Raw genomic sequence first — 23,863 nt, forward strand, 5'->3', positions numbered from 1 at the left:
GAAGGCATGGAAGACTGTCAGTCTCCCTATGACAGCTTCTAGAGAAGGTGGTATCCTTGAAGAGCTGAATGCCAGGTATGAGTATCTGCAAAGAGGTAGCACACTGACCAACTTTGGGCCAGTTTTTGACATGTTTGCAGAGCCACTGGAGAGGTTAAGAGGGAGGCAGCAGGTGGTTCTGAGGATGAAGGGGGGGATGGAGGAGCTAACACTTTAGGCAGAGATGATAAATATGGGGTTTGGGGGGATCACTTGAAGATGGTAGCTAGAGCTCTGGAGTCAAGGGTGGCCCAGATGGTATGGAAGACTTGGTGACACCCCCAAATGGAGAGCTTTACTCCAGGATTCCCCTAAAATATTGGTGAGAATTTTAGAACTCCAGAAGATAACAGGACAACTAGATTGGCTGATTCCAAGAACCTCACTCTTGGGTGAAAACCTCCCAGGACATGGTGGCAAGTTGAACACGTCCCCAAGGAGATATTAACCTAGGCTTATGGAGTCCGGATTAGACATTCCTCCTGATGAGAAGAGCAGAGGTCCCAGGGCATAGGCAGTGAAAGAAATTAAGCAAGGGAAATCATAATTATTCCCTACTAAGAACAGAAATTTCCTGGAGGCCTATGATGATGTCTGAGCTGGTAAAGACCATTCAGGCACATGTAACCAAATAAAACTCCCAAAACCCAATTCTGCTAAACCCAAGACCATCAGGTGTGTGTGTTTCCAAGTTTCTCCCTCAGCTTCATCCTGCTAAGACTTCAATCTGGTTGGCCAACAGCCAGGAAAATCTTAGATATTGTGCTAAGTGGCACCCACATCTCGGGGAATCAAGGCTTGGCAGTGAGGGTGGGGGAAGCAGATTTCTAGGTGTTTTAGAAATACTTTCCGAACAATACTTAGAATCCCGACCTTAAACTGAGGCCTCAAATGGCTAGGGCAAAGCTCCACCTCTTTCTGCATATTCACCTCATTCTCATATTTACTAAGAGGTTTGGGTTCTCTGAGTAGAACCTAAATGGCCCAAACACAGCCCCTTCTTTGTAATTCCACGCTAACTGGACATCACCCATCCTCGTCATGAGTATTCAGACCAGGAGTAAGACCAGCAGTGCCAGAGACACGCACAGATAGCTGAGCAGCCCCCTGAGACTCCAGGCACCTGCCACACTCAGCTCAAATGTCATCTCCTCCATGACACCCTCCCCAATGCACACACACCCCCACACCCACATACCAGACACATGCCCTCCACTGCACCTCCCATATACTTTACCATTGCATTTATTATACTGGGCTTTAATGGTTTGCATTTTGCCTCCCCAGCTACATTTGAAGCTTCTTTACCCCTAAGGCCGTCCACCCAGTAAAGATTCGTAGGACAAGTTGGGCTAGGCTGGGCTGGGATAGAGTTCAATTGAATTGAACTGAGTTTAAATGAACCAAAATGAACTGAGGAACACAGAACAGTACATTCCCACAGCAACAAGAGTGCACATCATCCCCCCTTCCTCATCCAGGGTCTTCTGAGAAACCCACTACCTCCAGAATGTCTCCCCGCTTCCCCAGCCACGGTGCGCCCCCGCCCCCCCACAGGTCCTCATTACTTCTTATGGAACAGAGCCGGGGCTGGCTCATTGCTGGGCTCGGCCATGACCTGCATGGGCTGGTTGCTCAGGGCAGCCTCGCGCATCTTGTGGTACATGAACTCGTTCTGGCGGAACATGCGCAGCTCCATCTCCGTCTGCACCCGCATGGCCTGTGGGACACAGATACACCATAAGCAGTGATGACAGGTCGCCGGAATATATTGGCTTCTGACCTACCCTGGTCCTCTTGCAAAGGGCAGACAACAGAGTAAATGGCTCCCAGTCACTGAGATTCAGCTGTATCCACTCACAGGACACACAGACACACACACTCATACACACACACACACACACACACACTCATCCTCTAGGGGCCTAATGTCCTGGGAGTGGGCTCGGTTTGTTGGGGAGAGGGAGTCAGACCCCTGAGAGAGTAGCTCGAGGGATTGTTCTCAGCAGAGAATGTTCGTTTGCAGTAACTGACAAATGGGGACCTAGATTTGAACCCTAGATCCTGCACATAGGTCCCAACGAACATTGTGGGACGTTAGGCAAGTGACAATCCCTTCAGGGCTCAGTTTCCTCACACATGAAGTTGGTGGGATTCCTTCATACTTCACAATGGACCAGGAAGTTTATAGTATGTGACATACAGAAAAGCCCCCACGCTCCCGTATTTCTATTCAAGAAATATTTCTTAGGCTGAGGACAGAGCAGTGAATAAGAGAACAAAGGCTCTGCCTTTGTCAAGCTTAATATACTAGGCATAAAGTTAGTCTTCTCAGACATTTTATGACACCAAAGTCTGTCCCTTTCCCTGTACCATACTGCCTGAGGACAGTCCTTTGAACCCTGTCACCCTCAAATAAACCAGCCCTTCAAAGCACAAAGGAAACTAGCAATTATTAAGAGCATGCCATTTGCTAGGCACTGTTCTGAGTGCTTTTCACACATTAACTCACGGAGCCCTTATCACAACCCTATCCCTTTACTCCATTTTACTGATGAGGAGACTGAGGCCCACACATGCCACGTCTGCGCTCACACAGCTGGACTTCAATCCCAGCAGCGTGCTCCCTGGGCCTGTGTTCCCAGCTCCACTCTACGCAGCACGTCTTCCAACGTACGCGGCTGCACGCACACTGCTGGGTAGGCCTTCTCTGTTCACGCCTGGAGCATCTCGGGCTTCAAACCTCACCTTTGCCATCCACTCGTTATGTGACTGTGGACAGGCTAGGCCCCTTCCCGGGGCGTCAGTGTGCTCAGCTATAAAACAAGGGGAGCGGACTAAAGCATTTCTGAATCCCCTTCTGGTCCAGTGGGCAGTCTATGGACTTTCCAAAAGCAGAGTCCAGAACCCAGTTCCCATCTGTAGAGAGAGCTCAGACCAGAAGAGGTGAGCCCTGAGATGCTACTTGCCTCTAAGTCCTTGGTGATCGGGTGGGAGGGTCCGTGCGTCACCAGGAGGATGGCGTAGGCTTTGCAGATCATCCCGTGCCCCACCTCAATGTTACCAGCATGCCAGTTGGTCAGCCCTGCCCGCATCACGGCCATGCCCAGTTGGGCATTGTTGGGATGGTAGAGCTTCCTGTGCGGACACAGCACGTAATTGTCACAGATAATCCCAACCTTCCTTACATCTGCACAGCATCTGACCACTTACCAAGTACCCTCATTGACGTGGTCCATCTGCTCTCCCACAAGTGCTGTGAGGCATCCGCAGCCCATGGGGCAGGACTGAGCCACAGAGAAGGGGAGGAGCTACCAAACACCCCACATGGTGAGGCTGTGGGAGCTGAGACTCTGCCCGGGGCCATGAAGCCAAGTCCTCCTGGGCAAAAGAGTCAGGACTCTGCACAAGAGTACAGGAAGCGGGGAGCTCTCGGGGACACCCCAGCCCTCTTCCTGGAAAGTAGAAGTTCAGGGAAATAAAAAGAACTTGAATATCCTTCTTGGGACAGAACTGTATTCTCACCTCCTTGGCACCCTCCTAAGAGAGCTTCCTTTTAGCATATTGTATCATTTTCCTGGCTTTTGTTTATGAGTAATATTTGCTCAAAAAAGGGAACCTGCTTGTGCCAACTTACTCATTTGGCCAAAGATACAAAGTCACATGCCAGCGTGGACATGGAAGGCAAAAGAAGACATTGGCAGAGGGAAGGCAAGGGCTTTGCATTTTATAATCTGTAAGCAAGGATGGCTAATACCTCTTTTATTCATTCATTCATTGATTCATTTATTTATTTATTTTTAAATAAAAGGTTGCCTGTGCTGACTGCTAGGGGGACAAACTTCCTGAAGCACTTAAAATCCAGAGGGACTTAGCCTGAAGAAAACCAAAAGCAGAAGATGCTGCCCAAGTGATAGATGAGATGGAGGGTTTGGGAAAGACCAGGGATGACAGATAGGTTTCATCGCAGGTGCCAGCCCTGATGATTTGTTCATTACTACTCAGAGCACCGCAGTAGAAAGGCTCAGTCGTAAAGATAAGGCGGACCAGCATCCACTACCGATGCCTGCTGTGGGTTACAGGAGGGAGAGGACGCAGCGTGTGTGCTGTCTGTTTGGCAGCCCTGGAACAGACACACTGCAGGACACTTTCTGAGACCCAGCACGGCTACCTACATATAGCCGTCCACCATCCTCCTGGCGTAGTATGAGGCCTCCTCAAAGGCCTGGAGGTAGGAGAGGACCTCGGACACGGTGCTCAGCATCCGCAGCGTGTAGAGGTTGGTGTCGGCAAACACTGGCTCCTGCTTCTGCAGGCACTCCCGGCACAATTTCACAACCTGGAGGAGACACAGGCTCTGTCCATTACCGCCTCACTCACACAGGGGACCATCACCATGACACTGACGCTCATTCTTTTAAGGTTGAGGACATTGCTGACAGGGGTGGAAAAGCACCGGTTTGTGATCTGAATAGTTAAACGGTCCTATTTGGCTACAGTGTAGGGATGAAGAGGGTAACGGTGGGAGATGGGCTGACGTGGCAAAGTGAGGCGTTCTCATGATCAGCAAGTAGCAGAGAGTTACGAAAGGGAGAGACTTATTGATTGATTCTCACAATGCAGTGACATAGGTACTACTAACATTCCCATTTTGCCAGATAAGGAAACTGAAGCACAGAGAAGGTAAGTACTTTGCCAAAGTCACACAGGTAGTAAAACATGGAGCAAGAATTCCAACTAAGCAGTTGTGCTTTATCTTAAGCACCATTCCTGTGATTCTCCACCCTAGTTGCGCTCTAGAATTACCTGGAGACCTTTTTAAAAACAGCGGCGTCTGGGCCGTACCCCAGACCAAGTGCAAGCAAGTATGTGGGGGAGGGAGCCTGGCATCCGTACCTGGGTGGTCCTTATGCACAGTGCGGTTGGACAATCATTCCCCCATGGAAATGTTCTAGATGAGCCGGTAGAGAGGTGGGTCCCAGGAGGCTGGGAGAACCACTGGGAGGATGTCGCATTGGTTCCGGTGAGGAATAAGACGGGCCTGACCCCAGTCAGCCTGGAGTCAGACTTTCCTGACTGATTTACGTGTCCACACAAGCTTCGGTTGCCCCTACAAAGTCAGATGGTCTCTAGATTTTAGTTTCTCATGGTTCTCCTCTTCTTCCCTTGCCACTGTCATGGGAGAAATGCCACACAATTCCTTCTGTTTCAAATGAGTGGAAGCTAATTTGACTTTGAGACTCTCCCAGTCCCATGAGGCAACTGGGTCGGGGTGTGACAAAATGTGGGCTGGCAATCCATCCATCCGGAAGACAATCCTCTTAAACCCATGGGGCCAGTGTCCAGCCCTACACCTGACCCTGTTCAGTTCACACGGAAGAGGAGAAATCAGAGAAATGGAACCAGCAGAGCCCTACTGGTTGCTCCAGCTCCTGCGTCATGTGTCTGACGTGGGTTTTCCGTATTGTACAATAATACCCTATCGATGCGACCGTCTCCCTGCCTGACAGAACTCCTGGGAGGCAAGGAGCAGGTCTTGCGTCGGTCACCCCACTAAGGGCTCAAAAATGTGCAATGAACGAGTAAATGAGGAGGATGAAGATAAAGGAAAAGCAGATAGAAACGAACACAAATTAACCTCTCGCGGTGCCATTCCTTAGTGGCTCCCAAACCCAGCCACACGCCTGCGATGTTTAAAGAGCTGGGAAACAAACTACTGATTCACGGTCTGCTGCAGACTGGCCGAATCACTGAGGGGGTGAGACGCAGGACTGCGCGTTGCCAACAAGCTGCCCAGGTGAATCTGATGTGAATGCTCCGTGGGGCAGTGTTTGGCGGGGGGCGGGGGGTGTCTCAACTTTGGGTGCCTGATGCGATCTCTTGAGGGTTTTAAAAATCCTGACGTCTGGGTTGCACCCCAAGAGATTTTGGTCAAGTTGTCCTGGGTTGTGTCTGAGCATCAGGAGTTTTCAATGGTCCTAGTGTACAGCCAGGTGACAACTCTCGCTGTTTCCAGAGCCGGGGCTGAGAGCTCAGTTAGTAGAGACTGAGAACTGTAGCCAGGATGTGCATTCAACTACTAAAAGCCAGCGACCCACTGCCATCTCCATTCCTCCACCTCTGATGCCACCCTGAGGTATCACAGATCCCCCAGGGACATTCGTCAGGCTGCCTGTGCTCTCCCCACACCCAGTTTCAGGAGGCTGAACAATCACGGAGAACATACCTCTAAGAGGCACAAAGGCAAGAAGAGTCACAGAGCAAACCAAGGGACATCCTCCAGAAAAACAACCTGCTTCGTAGCCTCCCCATCTCCACCCCACCCCATTTCCCCCCTCTTACCAGAGAACCTTTCTGTTCTCTTCCCCATCCCATCCCTACAAAAATGAATTCTTACCTCATGGTACAGACCCTCAGAGCGAGCCTTGTCAATTTTTTCCAGTGTATCCTTGGAGAATTGTATCATCTCCTTTACCACCTCCTGAGACGGCTGGGAAAGAGAGGGACGAGGAGTTGGAGACCCCTTCACAAAGCACCCCACTGCATCCCTGAAGTCGCCATCTTTGACATGCAGTGTCGTGCAAGATTGATGCCTTCCTCCTTCTGAATGCTTCGCTCCCATGATCTCTACAGCTCCAGATCTCTACAGCTTTTGCAGCTCCCTCACCAAGCTTCCGACTCAGGTACATTTTCCACTGGCCAAGCCCCAGAGTCTTGCTGCCAGCCAGTCATTCCCCACCTTGTGCTCATGTCTGGGTTTTTGGACCCCAGAGCATAATCTGACCTTGATCTCTGTGGTATTTTCTCTGGCATTTTGGATTTTTATTCTGTCACCTGAAATATTTTCCATTGTTCCTCTTTACTTCACGTCAACCACATATTCCACAGGTACGCCCTTGCATTTTAGTCTTCGCTCAACTCACCGATTTAAATACTGACCAGCCCCAGGCTGAGGACAGAAACTTAAGGCTTGACCAAAAAAATCTTACTCAGTTTGCCATTGAAGTTTATTAAAGAGGGGATTTGTGACTGTGGGCATTCAAATCCTTCCAAAGTATCTTAGCATCAGTTCCTATTTCTTTGTCTTGACCATGTGATATCATGAGAGAGTCTGTCAGCTGTCTCTGTGAAATCTGGATTCATTAGGCTTACAGTGTTTGCCTGAGCGATCTAATGATCTTTTTTTTTTTAAGACTGACTTATTTATTTGAGGGGGGAGGGGCAGAGGGTGAGGGAGAGTGAGTCTTAAGCAGACTCTGCACTGAGCATGGAGCCCAATGCAGGGCTCAATCTCATGACCCTGAGATCCTGACCTGAGCCAAAACCAGAGTCAGACACTTAACCAACTGCACCACCCAGGTGCCCCTCTAGTGATCTTTTTTTTTTTTTAAGATTTATTTATTTATTTACTTTTGTGTGCGAGACAGAGAGAGCACGCAAGGGCATGAGCAGGGCAAAGGGGAGAGGGAGAAGCAGACTCCCTGCTCAGCAGGGAGCCTGATACAGGACTCGATCCGAGGACCTGACCTGAGCCAAGGCAGACGCTTAACTGACTGAACCACCCAGGCACCCCTCTAGTGATCTTATTTTTAAAGAATGAGGCTTTGATATTTCAGGGAAAAGGGTACCTTAATTAAAAAGCCCATGAGGGCATCATAATTTTGAAGAAAAAAAGTGCAAACTTCTTACTGTCCAAAGAAAAAGTTTACTTGCTGTGCTCATCCATACCAGAAACTCTTTCCTGGAATTAACTTTTTTTTTGCTTAGGTAAATCTGATAAAACTTTTTTCCAAAATGAAAATAACTTTGTTATTTATTTGACCATAAAACTGATACATGGAAACTAAAAAATTAAAACATATGAAAAAAGCATGGAATAAAATAGAAAGCCCTAGAATCCACCCAAAAATGAACACAGCATTTTAAGAAACATTTTCCAATGCATATATACAGGAATAATATTTAAAATATTTAACAACTGGCATAGGAAAGGCACTGACCAATCAGAACAGACACTGTGACCATAAACAGCAAGCACGTCAATCACAGCCTTATCAGTATGTACTGGCCGAACTGCATTCCTGTAGGCGTGCACATGCATGTGTGTATATGCCAAGAGCACCAAATATTTCTTCTAACTGGAAGAGGACCAGATTTCTGTCTATAGCCTGTTCTTTCACTCAGTGGGTATGGATATTTTCCCATACCAATATAAAAATATGTCACCACTTTTAATAATTGTAGCATTTTCCACTGTATAAAGCCAGAATAATTTATTTAACCAGTTCTCCAGTTTTCCACATTTTTCACTATAAGGAATTGAGTTCAGTGGCTCCATTTAGATTTGCTGCTTACAGTGTTTTGTAAGGTCACCTTCACTAAACTACCAAAAAGTAACAGAAGGATAGGCATTCGTTCCCTTACAAACTCCCTTAATAGATGGAGATCGGATCTTCCCTTAGTCTCCCAGCTGTCCTGAGCCAGTTCTACAGTGTCTAGCTTGCCGTACGAGAGGCCCCTGGCCAGGGCCGCTTGCTTCTGGGTCAGAATCTCCTAAAGGAAGGGGCTTCTCCTCACCTCACCTACTTTGGCTTCTATGGAGTTCTGGTCTACCCCCACATTTTTGACTGTCCTCGTTTCCTTCTGCACCTGGCCTGCCTGGAATCCTTCTGCCTGTCTACCTTGTTGCATGGCCCAACTCCAACCATTGATGCTTCCACCACTGCTGTGACTTCTGCTCACAGACCTCACCCCTCACCTTTGTCTTGATCTTTGATATGGGCTGAGACTTCTGGCTTCTGGCTATCTTCTAGTCCAAAGAGTATTACTTAGCCTTCTGTTAACTCAACCTTGTCTTGGTTCCAGACAAGTAATTTAAGTGCATAGTCCCTTTCCTAAACTCATTTGAATCAAGCACATAAATAAGAGGGGGTCCATGTCTCACCAGTTGTACAGAGCTCTGTAACTGGCAGTCTAGCGGTGTACCACTCGTCTGCCAAATCTAGATTTTTGGTATCCTCTGTAGCTTGTTGCCCAAACAGTGGCTCATAAAATCAATCTAGTTTATGACCACTGGTCTCTAATCTACTGTAAGTTCCATCATCTTTAAAACTCAAAATTCTTAGTGAATCTTCTGGAGTAATCAATAGCTTGCAGGGTAGAGTTGGAGAATACCAAGAGGTCAGATGTTAATAAAAAGTCTTGTTGAATTTGATATTGTAAGGAAAAGTGTGACTTCAAGCACTGGAAGTGAATCAAATTTTTTCAAGGAGGCAACTGCCAAGATTCTCAAAACAACCTGGCTAGAAGGTTGTTAATTACATGTGCAACATGTGATAAAGCTATTCTGAGAAGGGAAATGGGGCTGTTCCACTTGGCTCCACTTTTCAGAGTAAAGGCAGGAGGAAAGCATGATCTGCACATAGGATTAAAGGAACCCTACAGAGAGAGACTCCCCTCCCTAGAAACACAAAGTAAATAGAAAACCAGGAGGAAAAGAGTGAGGAGCTGGAGCAGCGGGAAATGCCAGTGAGGAGAAGCCAGAGGAAGGCTAGAGGAGGAAGGGTAAGAATCAGAAGAGGGGGAAGAGTCAGCAGAAGGGGAGGAGCCACTGGAGGGAGAGGAGCTAGAAGAGGAAGAAAGGAGCCAAAGAGGGATGCTGGTTCCCCAACCTTGAAAAACTAGTACATTCTTATTGTGAAAACCAGGGGTAAGGGCTAGGGAGAGAGAAAAAGAAAAACCTAATCAACCTAAATAAGGAGGCTCCAAAGCTACTGCTGAGGGGAATTTTCTACATTTTGGTGTTATTTTCTCATTCTTTTAATGTTTGGTTTTTATTTTTATCCAGGTTACCATATACATTTAACTTTGGAAGGGAGAAAAAAGTCTGGTCTCTTAATAAAAAATTAAGTAGTGGTGAGAGTTATGAAACAAATACTCAGGGCCCCACATCACGAGGGAAGACTGGCTGGCTTTCAGATAAAACGCACAGTATCCCACAGGTTCTAGAACGTCAGGGTGAGGGTGGACAGGAGCTTATTCTTTCCTGTAGCTCCTACAGTACTGTGCCCGGTGCCCTGCACATATATGCCCATATACATTTCCTAGAATACAGAACCTCTGAGTCTGTGAAAAGAAGGTTGTTCCTACCAAAAAAACTCATGTTAAGGGTGCCTGGGTGGCTCAGTTGGTTAAGCTTCTGCCTTCAGCTCACGTCATGATCCCAGAGTCCTGGGATCGAGCCCAGCATCACGTGCCCTGTTCAGTGGGGAGTCTGCTTCGCCCTCTTCCTCTGGCCCTCCCCCCACACATGCTTTCTGTCTCTCACTCTCGCTCTTGCTCTCTCTCTGTCTCAAATAAATAAAATCTTTAAAAAAAAAAAACCTCATATTAATCCACAGGTCCCAACTACTTTGTATCCTGCCTGGGAAGGGTGACTCTCGACTTGTCCACACTAAGCATCATTGATCTGTTGCTTATAGCCTTCTCCTCCTCCTTCTGTCTGTATCAAGCCTGACTATGCTTACATAGGCATATGTGCATGGATCTGTGTGTGTGTGCGTGTGTGTGTTGTCAGTGTACGTGTCCCTTTTATTTTTTATAAATGGTAGCATACACAGTGTTATGGGTTGAATTGCATCTCCCAAAATTCATATGTTGAAGTCCTAACCCTCAGTACCTGAGAATGTAACCTTTTTTGGAAATAGGTCACTGTAGACTTAATTAGTTAAGATGAGGTCATAATGGAGTAGGGTGGGCCCTTAATCCAATATGACTGGTGTCCTTATAAAAAGAATACCAGGTGAAGAGAAAGAGACACACACAGAAGGCAGACAATGTAAAGAGATAGGCCTGAGAGCCAAGGAGAGAGGCCTGAACGGAGCCTCCACTCACAACCCCCAGAGGGAACCGACCCTCTGACACCTTGATTTCAGGATCCAGAACTGGGAGAGCGTACATTTCTGTTGCCAGCCACCCACTTTGGGGTACTGTGTTATGACAGCCCTAGCGAACTAATGCACATGGCAATGTTTGGCCCTTAATTCTTAAGAAATAGAGCTCATTCCATATTTATACACAAATATCTACCTCATTGGTTTTAGTGGCTACAAGGTAATTTAATTTAAATACTTCCTTATTGGTGGTTATTTAGGTTTTACTCAATTGTTGTTCTCAACAATGCAGCAATGTATCTCTTTATACACATAACTTCGTGCACGTATGCAAGTAAATCTGCTAGGTAAATTCTTAGAGGAGAAGTGCTTGGGCAAAGAGTAAAAATTATTGTATCTTAAGAATAAAAATAAGTTAGTGGCAGGGCATCTGAGTGGCTCAGTAGGTTAAGCGTCTGCCTTTGGCTCAGTTCATGATCCTAGGGTCCTGGGATCAAGCCCTGCTTTGGGCTCCCTGCTCAGCATGGGAGTCGGCTTCTCCCTCTCCCTCAGCATCGCCGCCCCCACTCGTATGCACTTTCTCTCCCTCTCTCTCGCTCTCTTAAATAAATAAATAAATAAATAAATAAATACATAAATAAAATCTTTCCCAAAAAAGTTAATGGCAAAAAAAAAAAAAGTCTAGAATGGCCAGAGGATGAACAAGAGAAATGAATCAAGTGGGGAAATAGTGTTATCCAAACATTAGCACTGACAGCATCGAGTAATGAATTAATCGAGAGTGGCCCCGCCATCTGTACTGAGAAGTCAGTTTTGCTTGTAGTCTTTGCTCTAATCAGAGACAAACTTCTGCCCACACATACGATGCAGAAGTTAAGTTCATTAAGAAGCATATTTGTGTATTTGTATCTTAAATGCACCGGTGGACTGTGGGTTATAGAGAAGGGCTCGAACGGCGTCTCCAGAGGAGTCCAGCTCCTGGTTAAAAACCTAGGTCTAATTTTTCAGACCTGACCGCAGACAATTAGAAAGGTTCTACCTGTGTCCTCCCAACATGTCTGAAGGGAGTCCAGTCGAGGACCCCAGCACCCTCCGCTGCTCATGCTCTTTACACAGTTGCATTCTGAGCCAGGGGCCTTCATTTCTAGGTCTCTTTATCTGAGGCCCTGATCTCCTGAGGCCTCCTTACAGGAGAGGAGGGGGTAAACTTAAAGACACTCTCACTCCAACTCAGAACCCAGCACTTTTCCACTCATAGCCCTTCCCCTGTGCCCTCTCCCTCTCTCTCCCCACCTCAGGCTCCATAAAAGTGCTGGAGTCCTTTGTTCTGAGCCCCTCAGCAGTGAGAAGACCCCCACATCTGTGCTGATCCACCTGCCCGCCACCTGTGCACCCTTCCATGGGGCAAAATGGAACAGGAGGAGTCCAGTTTTAGCCTTTGGTTTACACCATGGCTGCGCTCTCTCCCAGCTTACCTGAGCTTCCGACATCCCCCTCCATAACCCTTTAGCTGCTCAGTGGTGTCCCCACCAACCACGAACAGGCTACTCAGGGGTTCAGCATATTAACCAATCTCCACATTGCCCGATGTCCACATTACCCACTCCAGGGGACTAGGAATATCTTTGTGATAACCAGGCAACTAATCTCTTTGCCTATCTGGTCTCAATATATGAAATTCTCAGCATTACTTAACCAGCAAAAGGGCAAAGAGAGGAACTAAAATGTACTCAGTGCCCACCCTATACGCCACTCCCTTTACATGTATCATTTTGTTCAATCCTCCTAACAACCCCTTCTACTGGGTGCTATCATTCCTATTTTACAGATGAGAAAACTGAGCAACTTCCCAGCGCAAACTCCTGGCAAGGGGTGGTCCCAGCTAGCTGGGACCTGTCATCAGCGCTCTGTCCACTACCCCGTAGCAACAGCTCCGGCTGGTTCTCCAGGAACTAGCAGCCAGGGTGCGCTGGTTAGTGGGGAACTCCAGCCTCGCCGGTGCCTGGAGAAGAGGGTCGCAAATACCCCAGTAGCAGGGCCACACGTACCTTTGGGTCATCTTTCACCCCCAGAAACAGGTCATCCTTCAGCTTTTTTTGGCAGTGCTCACAGGTGCAGTCAAAGTAGTACTGTTTCTTCAGCTGCCTCTTGCGCTCTTCACTGACGTTAAGGAAGTCGATATAGGACACTGTCAGCTCCTCTCCTTCTGAGATCTTGCCCAGGGCCCGGAGCTCAATTCTGGAGAAGGTAGAGGAAAGAGGAAGTCAGACCCAGGGCCATCAGAGTGGGGTTTCTGCTCTTCAAGGTCTCAAGGAGTTGAGTCTCAAAGACAACGTCCACTAGTGCTCCAAGAAAACTCCCAATCCTCCCTCCGCCTGGCCCCGCAAAAAAGGGGAAAAGTGACCTAAAGGACAGTTTTCTGGATAATTCTGTGCTACTCATCGTAACAATCAAATCTGTTCCATTGAGTTAACTGCTCTGAAATCCAATTAAATAGATTCCGGGTAGAGGGCTGGGCCTGGTCACAAAGCCATAGCTTCCATGCCTGCAATTATCTCGGTACATTTAGCTACTGATTGTCTGCAACAAAGGGGATCGACCTCCCCATTTCACAAAGAAGGGCGCTGCCACCCTGAGACAGGAAGGAACTTCCCCCGAGGTCCCACAGCACTTTGGCAACAGTCAAGATCAGAAATCAAGTGCCATTCATGCTTCACCTCATCATGCGACTCTCCCTGGACTGTCTTCAGTCTGCCTCCTGGGTCTGCCATGCGCAGGAAAGGAGATGCCCCAAAGCCCTTGATATGTGGGCCCTGCCAATATTCTAAATAGTTCCATGTGGCCAACTCCTGGGCCAGTGTTGAGTGTGGATCTCTGGCGTCTGGTCCTGGGGTAAGTCAGCAGTTCTGCTCTTTTTTTGGGGGGGGGGGTGGTCGATTTTTTTTTTAATAATATTTTTTTATTATATTATGTTAGTCACCATACAGTACATCCCTAGTTTTTGATGTAAAGTTCCATGATTCTACCAACCCCTTCTACAGGCATGGCTCCATCATGATATTCAACAGTGATTCAGTGTCAGCTGAGTTAGGATTTCTAGCAGCTTTGCTTCCCGTCATGATTCAGCCAATTCTTGCAAGGTCTTAGAGTATCTCATATTGTTTCAATCGTGTTAAGAGAATTTTCAAAAATAAATTAATTTAATGTCACTTAAATATGAAAATATGCATGCCCCATTTTACCTTACTTGGAGTGGGGATCAGGGGATGAATAGTGACCACCACTCCATTCTCTCTTTTCTATCTCTAACGCCCTGCAATTCTAGAGTTCAGCTAATTGAGCCACACATGGACAATTTATTCAAGCTTTTCTTGGAGAGATTAGAAATGCAGCCCAGAGCCACGGAGACTTAGAACCAGGAAGGTCCCCAGAGACACTCTCATCTTGACCTTTGCTCTATAGAGCAAAATGGAATCAAATGCCCAGGGGATGATGGGAATCGTCCAAAGTCACGTGCAATGCAGGCCAACACAGACTCCAAGGCACCAACCACGCCTACTCCTGCCTTCCCAGAGCCCAAACTCTCATGCAGAGTTTTGTTCTTAATCCAAAGAACATTTCAAGTACTTTCAAACCAAACCTGAGAAAAAGACCCATCTGAGGCAATTTTTTTGTCATTAAGAAAAGTCAAAGCAAAATCTAACCTAAACCACTAAAATCACAATTTGCCAGAAGCAGTAAGCAGAATAGTGTGAATAAATATTTATCAAAAATATCACAGTTACGGGTGCTATTTTCAGAAGCCAGTCTGGGTGGGAAGTTGGGGGTTATAAACAAACACAGTCCTTTAGTAGGTCAGTAACATCAGCAGTCCTCATTTTATGATAGGCAGGACTTTGAGGGACAGTGTGGGCTTTGCTAAGGTGATGTGGACTAGAAGGGACCGTCATGCTTTGGGATTGCGAGAGTGAGAGAAGTAAGGCGTGAAAGATGGGGAAGAAAAGAAGCAAAGGAAAGCAAAGGCGCAGCAGGGAGTGGGTGGGTGAGGAACAAAACGATTCCTGTATATGCATTTAAAATACAGCATTCAGCAGAGACGAGACTCTGGGGATGCAGGAGGACATCACAGACGGAGAGCAGCCAGGAAATCGCGGGAAAGGGCGGCCCCAGCAAACCAAACAAGTGAGGGAGATGGGTCAGAGGAACAGGGATGTTTGCAAAGACTGACCCACCTCATCTGGGTGTGAAACATGGATTTCACTGCCTCATGACTGAAAGACAAAACAGATACCCGAATGGAAATCATTACCGTTGGCTAGTCCAGTACAGCTAGCAAGGGGGCACAGCATCCCAGCTGATGCAACCGATGTTTTGGCCATCACAACCACCTTGACATCCCAGCCCCCGCCAGCAGGGCTCCCTTGACAAGACGCAGCCTGGTATAGTGGAAAGTGCACTGGATTTGGAATGAGAAGTTCTGGATTCAGAGGTCCTCAGCCTTTCCTGGGCTCAGTGTTCTCAACTGTAACCTGGTAAGGGGATTGCCATGAGACAGTGCATTTAGAAGTAGGTGGTAAAAATGTAACGGGATGCTACTCGCCAGCATCTTGGCCGAAGAAGTGTTGCCTCTTTGGTGTCCATCTCCGGGACCGTGTGAACTGTGTGTGGAGACTGGTTATGTCACACAGGTCGTGTATAAAATTTGTTGGGGTTAGAACTGCGTTCTTTCCACTATGGCAGGCAGCTAGGCTGTGACTGCAAAGTCACCTTTTCTTGCACAACAGCCAAGAAGCCAGGTAAAATGTGGCTGCTCAAAATTAGCGGATGCAAAGAAGCCAGAGCAGACACCAGAAATGATCTGCAGAAAGGGCTCCCGGGTTCCTGTGGCTGTCACATGTAGTGACAAGGGGAGCCCTGGGTCACCACTGCTTGGGGGACTGGCATCCTGAAAGCCCAGCCCCATATGTGGCTGAATTTGATCCTTGGCCAACCAGGCTAACCTGGGACAACAGCCCCTCTGAGGAGGATTCCATGAGGTCCATGCCAGTGACCCCAAGAAACTTAGGAAGGGAAACGCAGATGCTGGGGGAAAATTATCATCTGGGTCCCAAATAAACTTCTCTGTCTTGAGTGACTTTCTTACTTGCTTAAGAGCCTGGTGTCATGCAGGCCCTTGCTTCCAGAAATAGGAAGGAAACGGGAAATCAGAGTCCCTGCTAGATTGGGGTTTAGGCTTGATTCCTGACTGAGAACCAGAAAGCATTGTCTCTGGTTTCCAGGAAGTTTTGGGGGGAAACCTGCTCATTGTTGATGGCTCAGAGTTGACTTGCATCTGTCATGAAATCTTCTCTTATCTCTAAGAGCAAAATTAGTAATATTGCTTAGGTCTTGTTCCCCCAAATTCCCCCAGCCCTGAGCCATGGACAAGGGTCTCTTCCTGTTTGCTGACTTCTCCACTTATGCCCACCCCCAAGACACATTCTTTGTCCGTCCCCCGATCTGTGCCTTTGGAGTGGGGGGTGGGGAGTTCTGGCCTCTAAAGGGCTTCATCACCCAGGGTCCTTTGCTCTCTGGCTTCTGGTTAGAGTTTGGCCAATGGTAGGAGACCAGAGAGTGGGAGGAGAGAGAGGTTGGGGTATTTAGTCTCCTGGCTCCCTCTCTGCCTCACCATGGTTCCAGCAGTGGCTGCTTTCTCTACCAGTATAGCCAAGCTATTGGGTGGGGGGTGGAGAAAGGAACCTCTCCCATGGCTGCAGCTCTCACCAGCTATAAGAACAGTATTGTACACCTACCCCTCTAGGTCTAGAGGGGGTAATGGTTTCATACTATTGCTAGACTCTGGACATCTCACTATTCCTTGTTAGTTTCTTAAACTTTACCCTTACTTCTGCAGATTGTCCTGTTATTAAATTCTCTTTGGGTAAACTCTGAGTGTGCCTTCTGATTTCTGCTGGGACCTTGACTACTGTATGCTCCTGCCAAGCACCTTCTCAGCTGATGTTGTTCTGCAGTGACCTCTAGATAGATAATCCCAGGCTTCGAGCTTTAAAACAGTAGTCAGATGTTTACTTAACACATCTAGGCAGCCTCAAGAAACATGCGAAGACTCAGAAATTACCCACGTGGAATTCTTTGCTATCCTCCTCATTACCCTTCTCCTATCCACAATGGTTCTAGAATGAAATTTCTATTTGCTGCCCATCCATGCTAGTTCAGGTTCCATGGTTTGCTTTAGGTCAAGTGGAGAAAACACCCTAAGGTCTCCCCATCCCCACACACCATCCCCAGGTAAAGACATACTCACTTGCCGTTGTTAAATATGACAGTGCAGTTGGGCCAACAGTTGTGGTTCACCAAGCCCAGGTTGGGGAAGATGCCCACACCCACGGCCTGCAGGCCTCTCTGGTCACTGAGTGTGAAGCCATTGCAGTTAATCTACGCAGAGGAAAAGATCAAAGAGTCAGATAACATACATAAATGAGGGACAGAACACCATCCTGGCTGCTGAAAGTTCAAGAAAATAGAAGACTCAGTCTCATCCTAGAGATGCTTAGAGAGTCTCCTATTCTCTAAGTCACTCCAAAGGACCCTCAAGATAAGCACCCTGGGAGAGTACCGTACTTGCTAGAAGGCAAAGCCACCTCGGAAGTTTTGAGTAGCTGTATTCTACAAAGGTCAAAGACAGAACTTTTGGTTCTGAGAAGTCTCCCCCTTTTCCTGATTCTGGGTCTCACATGAGTCTTCCCCGGTCACTGTCTTGGTTTCTCTCTGTGCCCTGCTCTGCCTGACTCTGTCTGTCTGTGTGTGTAGGGGTGCGGGTATTACGTGGCCCGAGCCTGTTTAGCCACTAGGCTTCTTGCCCCACCTCTTGGACTCTTACGGCTACAAGAGGTCTGGCTTTGCTGTGCCAAGGCAGCACTCTCCAAAAGTCCTTCCTCTCCTCTCCCTGATGTCCACAGCCCACGGCTCCAGGCTCTCCATTATCCTGCCCACCATATCTGGGAAAAGGAATGGTCTCATTTCCAAAGTGACCGGCGGGGGTGATTGGGTCTTTGCTTTCAATATGAACAGGAGAAAAAGCAGAAAGTGCAGATAAACAAGGAGGTAAATTTCTACCCAAATCTACCGTTTGGAGATAACAAATCGTTTGTGTGTGGGATGAGAGCTTCCAAGAGGGAGGGAATGACTTCCTAGTAAGCAAGGCCAGAAAGAAAGGGGATGAAAGTTCTTTACTTTAGGCCTCTGTCCCCTCTAGTCCCTCTCTCAGCCTCCCCCGCCCAGCAGCCTCTGAATAGGTCTTGGCTGACCAATCCCAGCTTCCCCCCCTCCCCACCCTGGCCACGTTACGAGGCACCCTACCACGCCAAAGACGTGCGAGATATACTGCATGCTGAACTGCTGGCTCTGGGGCGGCCAGTACTGCAAGAAGGTGTCCACGTCCATCCACAGCTCCTTTTGTTCCTCCTCCCCAAAGTGCTCCACGTGGTTCTGCAGCTCATCCACAGCGACCAGGCAGCCCTCCGTGAGCCCGGTGCCCTCTCTCTCCACCCGCCACAGGATGCGGGCTGCCAGCCTGGGGAGAGGGGCAGGGTTAGGGTTGCCCCGACACATTCATTCCTTCCGCAAACACTTACTGAGTACCTATGGCGAGCCAGGCAGTATTGAACTATACAGACGGGATTTCTTTTACCACGGAGCTTTTTACAGTAGGGGAGACCTAAGTTAAAAATTTCAACTAATGTTACGTGCTATGCAGAGAATAAAATAGGGTAACATGATGGAGAGTGGCTGGGGGAAGGGAAGCCACAGTGGTCAGGGGAGGTGACATGGAGGAGGAGCACTCGAGCTGAAAATGGAATGAACAGAAGGAGCGGGCTCTGTGCAGATGGGGAAGGAGCAGTGAGTACGAAGACCCTGAAGGAATGAGCTTGGCACAATGGAGAAACAGCAAGAAGGCCAAGGTGGCTGGAGCATAGGGAGTGAGGAGTAGAGAGCAAATACAGGTGGAGAGGTGGGCAGGAACCAGGTCATATGGGGTCTATGAGACTATGAAAGGGATCTGGGGACACTGAGGTGTGGCAGCCTGGGTCTCTCCTGATAGTACGGCTAACTGAGAAGGCCACTGGAGAAGGAGCCTAACAACCTGGGTTCAAGTCCATTTCCAGTTACTGTGTGACCCTGGGCAATTCATCTGAACTTCCCTGAACCTAGCCCCAGGAGGGATAATACACATCCCCTGATGTGGTATTTAGAAGACAAAGTAATGTAAAGGATGTCCACGTGTGTGAACTTATTTATAGTCTTAGTGATTAGAGAAAGAGGTGGGAAAGACAATCTAGGTGGGGAAATAGTAGGGGCAAAGGCTCGGAGGCAGCCAGAGCCTGGGCATATGCAGGAAGCAGGGAGGGGCTGGCCTGGCTGGGGCACAGGGCTCTGGAGGAGGAGTGGAGGCAAGGTGGGACAGGAGGGAGCCCTGGAGAGCACAAGGCATTGAGTGTGAGACAGGGGTGCACTTCACCTTGAGGACAGTGAGGGTCCTCTTGTTAACTGTTCAGCCCATGCCAGCCAGATGAAGCCTATGACTGAGGGACATTTTGGAAACTCTCAGTTACTCCCTGAATGCACACTGGATAGGGACCTTCCAGAGGCGGTGGCCTAAGGCAGATCCAGTCCCTGAGGGACCCCCTTGGCAAAGAACAGGCCTGCTTCTCCTCTGGTTTGGGTCACAGAGTTATTTCTGCCAAGATGCCCTGCTGGGGATCCCAGGTGCTTGGGAACCAAGGTACCCCCACATGGAGCTCAGGACAGCACTGGAGAAAATAAGGGTCGGGTAGGGTGTCTGTTACCTCTAAATATTAGGGAATGGTCACAAAGCTCAGAGGGTAACAGATTTCAACTCAGTATCAGAAGAAACCACCAACTGGGACTATGCAGATAAAGTGAGTGAGCTCCCCATCACAGAAGGTAACATTTACTTTGTGCTTTAAAGACTAAGTAGGATAGTAAAGAGCCATCTGTACTCCCACATTTACTACAGCATAATTCATGAGAGCCAAGATATGGAAACAACCTAAGTGTCCATCAATGGATGAAAGGATAAAGAAGATGCAGTAAACAAATATAATGAAATTTTATTCGGCCATGAGAAAGCAGAAAATCCTGCCACTTAAGACAGCGTGGATGGACCTTGAGGGTATTATGCTAAGTGAAACAAACCAGACACAGGCAAAAACTGCATGGTATCAGCTATATACGGTGTCTGAAAGAAAGAAAGAAAGAAAGAAAGAAAGAAAGAAAGAAAGAAAGAAAGAGGAAAGAAAGAAAGAAAGAAAAAAGGAAAGAAAGAAAGAAATTAATTCAAACTCATAGAAACAGAGTAAAGTGGTTGCCAGGGTCTGGGGAGTGGAGGAAACAGGGAGAGGCTAGTAAAAGCACAAACTTTCAGCTATAAAACAAGTAAGGAGGATGCCTGGGTGGCTCAGTCAGTTAAGTGTCTGCGTTTGGCTCAGGTCATGATCCCGGGGTCCTGGGGAGTCCTGGGGGGTCCTGGGATCGAGCCCAGTGTCATCTCAGGCTCTGCTCAGCGGGGAGCATGCTTCTCCCTCTCCCTCTGCCTGATGCTCCCCTTGCTTGTGCTCCCTCCCTCTGTCTCTGTCAAATAAATAAATAAAATCTTTAAATAAACGAATGAATGAATGAATGAATGAATGAATAAGGCCTGAGGATCTAATGTAAACCATGGTGACTATAATTGATAACACTGTATTGTATCAGTGAAATCTGCTGGACAGTAGAACATAAAGGTTCTCACTTGAAAAAAAAAGGATGACTAGGTCAGGTGATAGACGTGCTAATTAACTAGGTGGGGGGCATCCTTTCAAAATGTACACATATATCAAGTCACCATGATGTACTGTTTAAATATCTTACAATCTTATATGTCAATTATACCTCAATAGAGCTGAATTTTTTTTTTTAATTTAAATAAAATTGCAAAAGAACATTTTTTTTTAAAGAAGCAGGAGTTCAACAAATGGAACTAAGGGGGATGTGGAGGCTGACTGAGCCGTTTCATTTTGTAGTTTCTTAAAAATTTCTAGGGTATGACGATTTCATTCTGCACTTTAACTTCACACCCTACACACCCAGTGAAAATGCTCCCAACTTCATCTTCCGCGTCTCCTCAGTTCTCCACTCTCACTTCCAAGGCACCGACCCGCAGCCCTATCTGGCAGTGTCAGCCCGGAGATTTCTGGCCACAGCCGCCCAGGGTCGCCACTAACTGTTGCAAGTGGCTTTTGCGTGTAATGAGTGCAGGGGGGGTGTGCACAAGCCCATGGACTAGTGGGCTATGGTGCTGGAAAAGCTCGGCATTTTTTCTTGGTTTGCCTCTCTCTCTTTTTTTTCTCTTTGCTCATTTGTTTTGTTTCTTAAATTCACATATGAATGAAATCACATGGTATTTGTCTTTCTCTGACTTATTTCACGTAGGATAATACTCTATAGCTCTATCCGTGTTGTTGCAAATGACAAGATTTCATTCTTTTCTATGGCTGTGTAATATGCCATTGTATATGTATATATATTTATATATATACACATCTTCCCTGTCCATTCATCAGTTGCTGGGTACCTGAACTGCTTCCATAATTCCATGATTGAAGATATGCTGCTATCTAACCATAGAGACCCACTGATGACTACCAGAGGGGAGGGAGGGGAATGGGGAAAATAGGTGATGGGGATTGAGGAGGGCATCTGTTGTAATGAGCATTGGGTGATGAATGGAAGTGCTGAATCACTATATTATACACTTGAAACTAATATTATACTCTATGCTAACTAACTGTAATTTAAGTAAAAACTTTTTTTTAAAAAGCTCTTCTTTAAAAAAAAAAAAGATTTTATTTATTTATTTGACAGACAGAGCACAAGCAGGGGGAGCAACAGGCAGAGGGAGAGGGAGAAGCAGACTCCCCACTAAGCAGGGAGCCCAATGCCAGGCTCGATCCCAGACCCTGGGATCATGACCTAAGGCGAAGGCAGACACTTAACCGACTGAGCCACCCAGGTGCCCCTAAAAAGCTCTTCATTTTTCAAAGGTAGCTGCTGCTATTGAGCTCTGGCTCATTTTGCCAAATCTTCAGATTTTTTTTTTCAAGAGAAAGCAGAAACCCTAATTTTTTTAATGTGGAAATTCCCAGTTTTTAAAACATTGGCAGATCAATTTTTTTTTTTTAATTAAACACTAGGGAGGCATTGAGAACGGGTCTGCAGCCAGCTCCAGCCAGTGGCTGTAGACTGGAATGGTGCTGTAGACACCCAGTTCTAGATGGGCTCCCAGACACAGAAGTGCCCCTCTCCAGTCTCTTTGAGGCTCTATCCTGACTTGCGCTCAGCCTGGCTTCCTTGGGCCTGGGAATAGTTGTCACTAAGGCCTTTTCCCGCCTGACATTTAGGAATCAAATGTCACCTAAGTCCCACCCCGGGGGCCCAGCTCTGACCTGATGTTCTCATTGGGCACCTTCCCATATCTCTTCATGGCCGAACACTCGTTCTTGTGATTCAGCCAAGCATCCTTCTGGCAGGTGCGGTCACAGTAGTGGGCAAACTTGCACTGTCCACAGCGATGCAGCTTCTCCTGCCTCTTGAAGCAGGTATGGCACACAAAGTTAACCAGGCTGGAAATGGAGGGAGAAACAGGTGATTGAGGTGGCACAGCAGAAAAGGACCACACTAGACATTGGGCCCCAATGTGGGAGACACTACTGCACCCTGCATATAAGTCTTTCAATTTAACTCAGCAAGTGAAGATTTATGACCCATATGCGGTAGGCACTGGGAGTACATAAGCCACCAGAGCAGTGAGTGAACCTGCCTGAGGAGGCTATGATAGCGGACCCATGGGGTGTTCCTGGGACACACTGGAACAGACACTTGAGGAGCCCAGGAAGTCTTCCAGGCCAAGGGACTGGGTGGAAATTCCTCATGGTCCCCTCGCCAAAAGCCACAGGTCACTGGCACCATGGCGTGGGAGGGAGCGCTCTGTGTGACATGACCTTCTCATTCTTGAAATGCAATGTCTCTTTCCCTGAAGAATAAAACTCATAACTATCCATAATATCATAGAACATGAAACATGATATATTTTACGCAAAATGGGATCCGTGCATTGTGATATATGTCACAGTTCTGTGTGTTTTGTAAAAGTAACAATTACAAGGTCACTGATGTCAGTGAGGTCATCCATTGTATTCTCCTAGCCCAGAGAGCGAGTGGCAGTGACACAGAAGATCGTGCCTGCCCACTCAGTGGGAGAAGGAGAGAGGCGTAGGAAGATGAGGTTCCTTACCCCGTGCTTCCAGCCCCCAGTGTTCCCAAGAGAGCTGCGTGTCTCCCAGGTGAGAGCCGTCTTTCAGGCAGAAAAGGGCATAGGTTAGCATGAAGGAAACAGACTTTAAGACATAACCTAACACCCAGAGCCAGTGAAATCTAGTATGAAGTACAATATCTCAGTATCTCTGCAATGTGGAAAAAAGAAATCCTGGCCACTAAATCAGAGAAATGGTGAGAAGAAGTGCAGCAGTATGCACAGAAGCACTGAGCTCCCCGGGAAAAATGGGTATGGAAACTCAGGCTGCAGTTTAGAGTCTAAAGAAGGATCTCAAAAGTAGAGGAAAACAGGGGCTTTTAGAATCACAGAATCCTAGAGCCTGAAGTAAGAACCTTCAATAGAACATACAAGTACAGAAATCCCTTGTGTCTATCCCTGACCATGCCTTTTTGAAATTCCCAGAGTGAAAAAGAGTGCGCTGCTTCCAAGAACAGTTAGTCCATTGTTGGCCAGTCCTAACTACGGCAGATTTCCTCCTTGTGATAGGCTCGAATTTGCCTTCCCAAGATACATTCTCCTGTCATCTAATTTGGCTCTC

General features: G+C 47.4%; 1 protein-coding gene across 2 annotated transcripts in view; it reads right to left on the bottom strand.

Moving 5' to 3' along the window:
* Positions 1-1,288: 1,288 nt before the first annotated feature.
* Positions 1,289-23,863, bottom strand: part of SMYD1 (SET and MYND domain containing 1) — a 36,729-nt gene continuing 14,154 nt past the window's right edge. The window contains exons 2-10 of one of the 2 annotated variants that reach the window (XM_008700102.2): positions 22,436-22,612; positions 18,291-18,504; positions 17,236-17,366; positions 15,164-15,202; positions 12,980-13,169; positions 6,437-6,529; positions 4,215-4,378; positions 3,009-3,177; positions 1,289-1,759 (exon numbers count right to left, since the gene is read on the bottom strand). In XM_008700102.2, coding sequence (XP_008698324.1) covers positions 1,604-1,759; positions 3,009-3,177; positions 4,215-4,378; positions 6,437-6,529; positions 12,980-13,169; positions 15,164-15,202; positions 17,236-17,366; positions 18,291-18,504; positions 22,436-22,612 — 1,333 coding nt within the window. In that variant the 3' untranslated portion in view covers positions 1,289-1,603. The remainder of the gene's footprint in view (positions 1,760-3,008; positions 3,178-4,214; positions 4,379-6,436; positions 6,530-12,979; positions 13,170-15,163; positions 15,203-17,235; positions 17,367-18,290; positions 18,505-22,435; positions 22,613-23,863) is intronic. The other variant, XM_040623216.1, reaches the window with a different exon arrangement.

The sequence above is a fragment of the Ursus maritimus genome, unplaced genomic scaffold (assembly GCF_017311325.1).
Source record: "Ursus maritimus isolate PB19 unplaced genomic scaffold, ASM1731132v1 scaffold_6, whole genome shotgun sequence".
Lineage (NCBI taxonomy): Eukaryota > Metazoa > Chordata > Mammalia > Carnivora > Ursidae > Ursus > Ursus maritimus.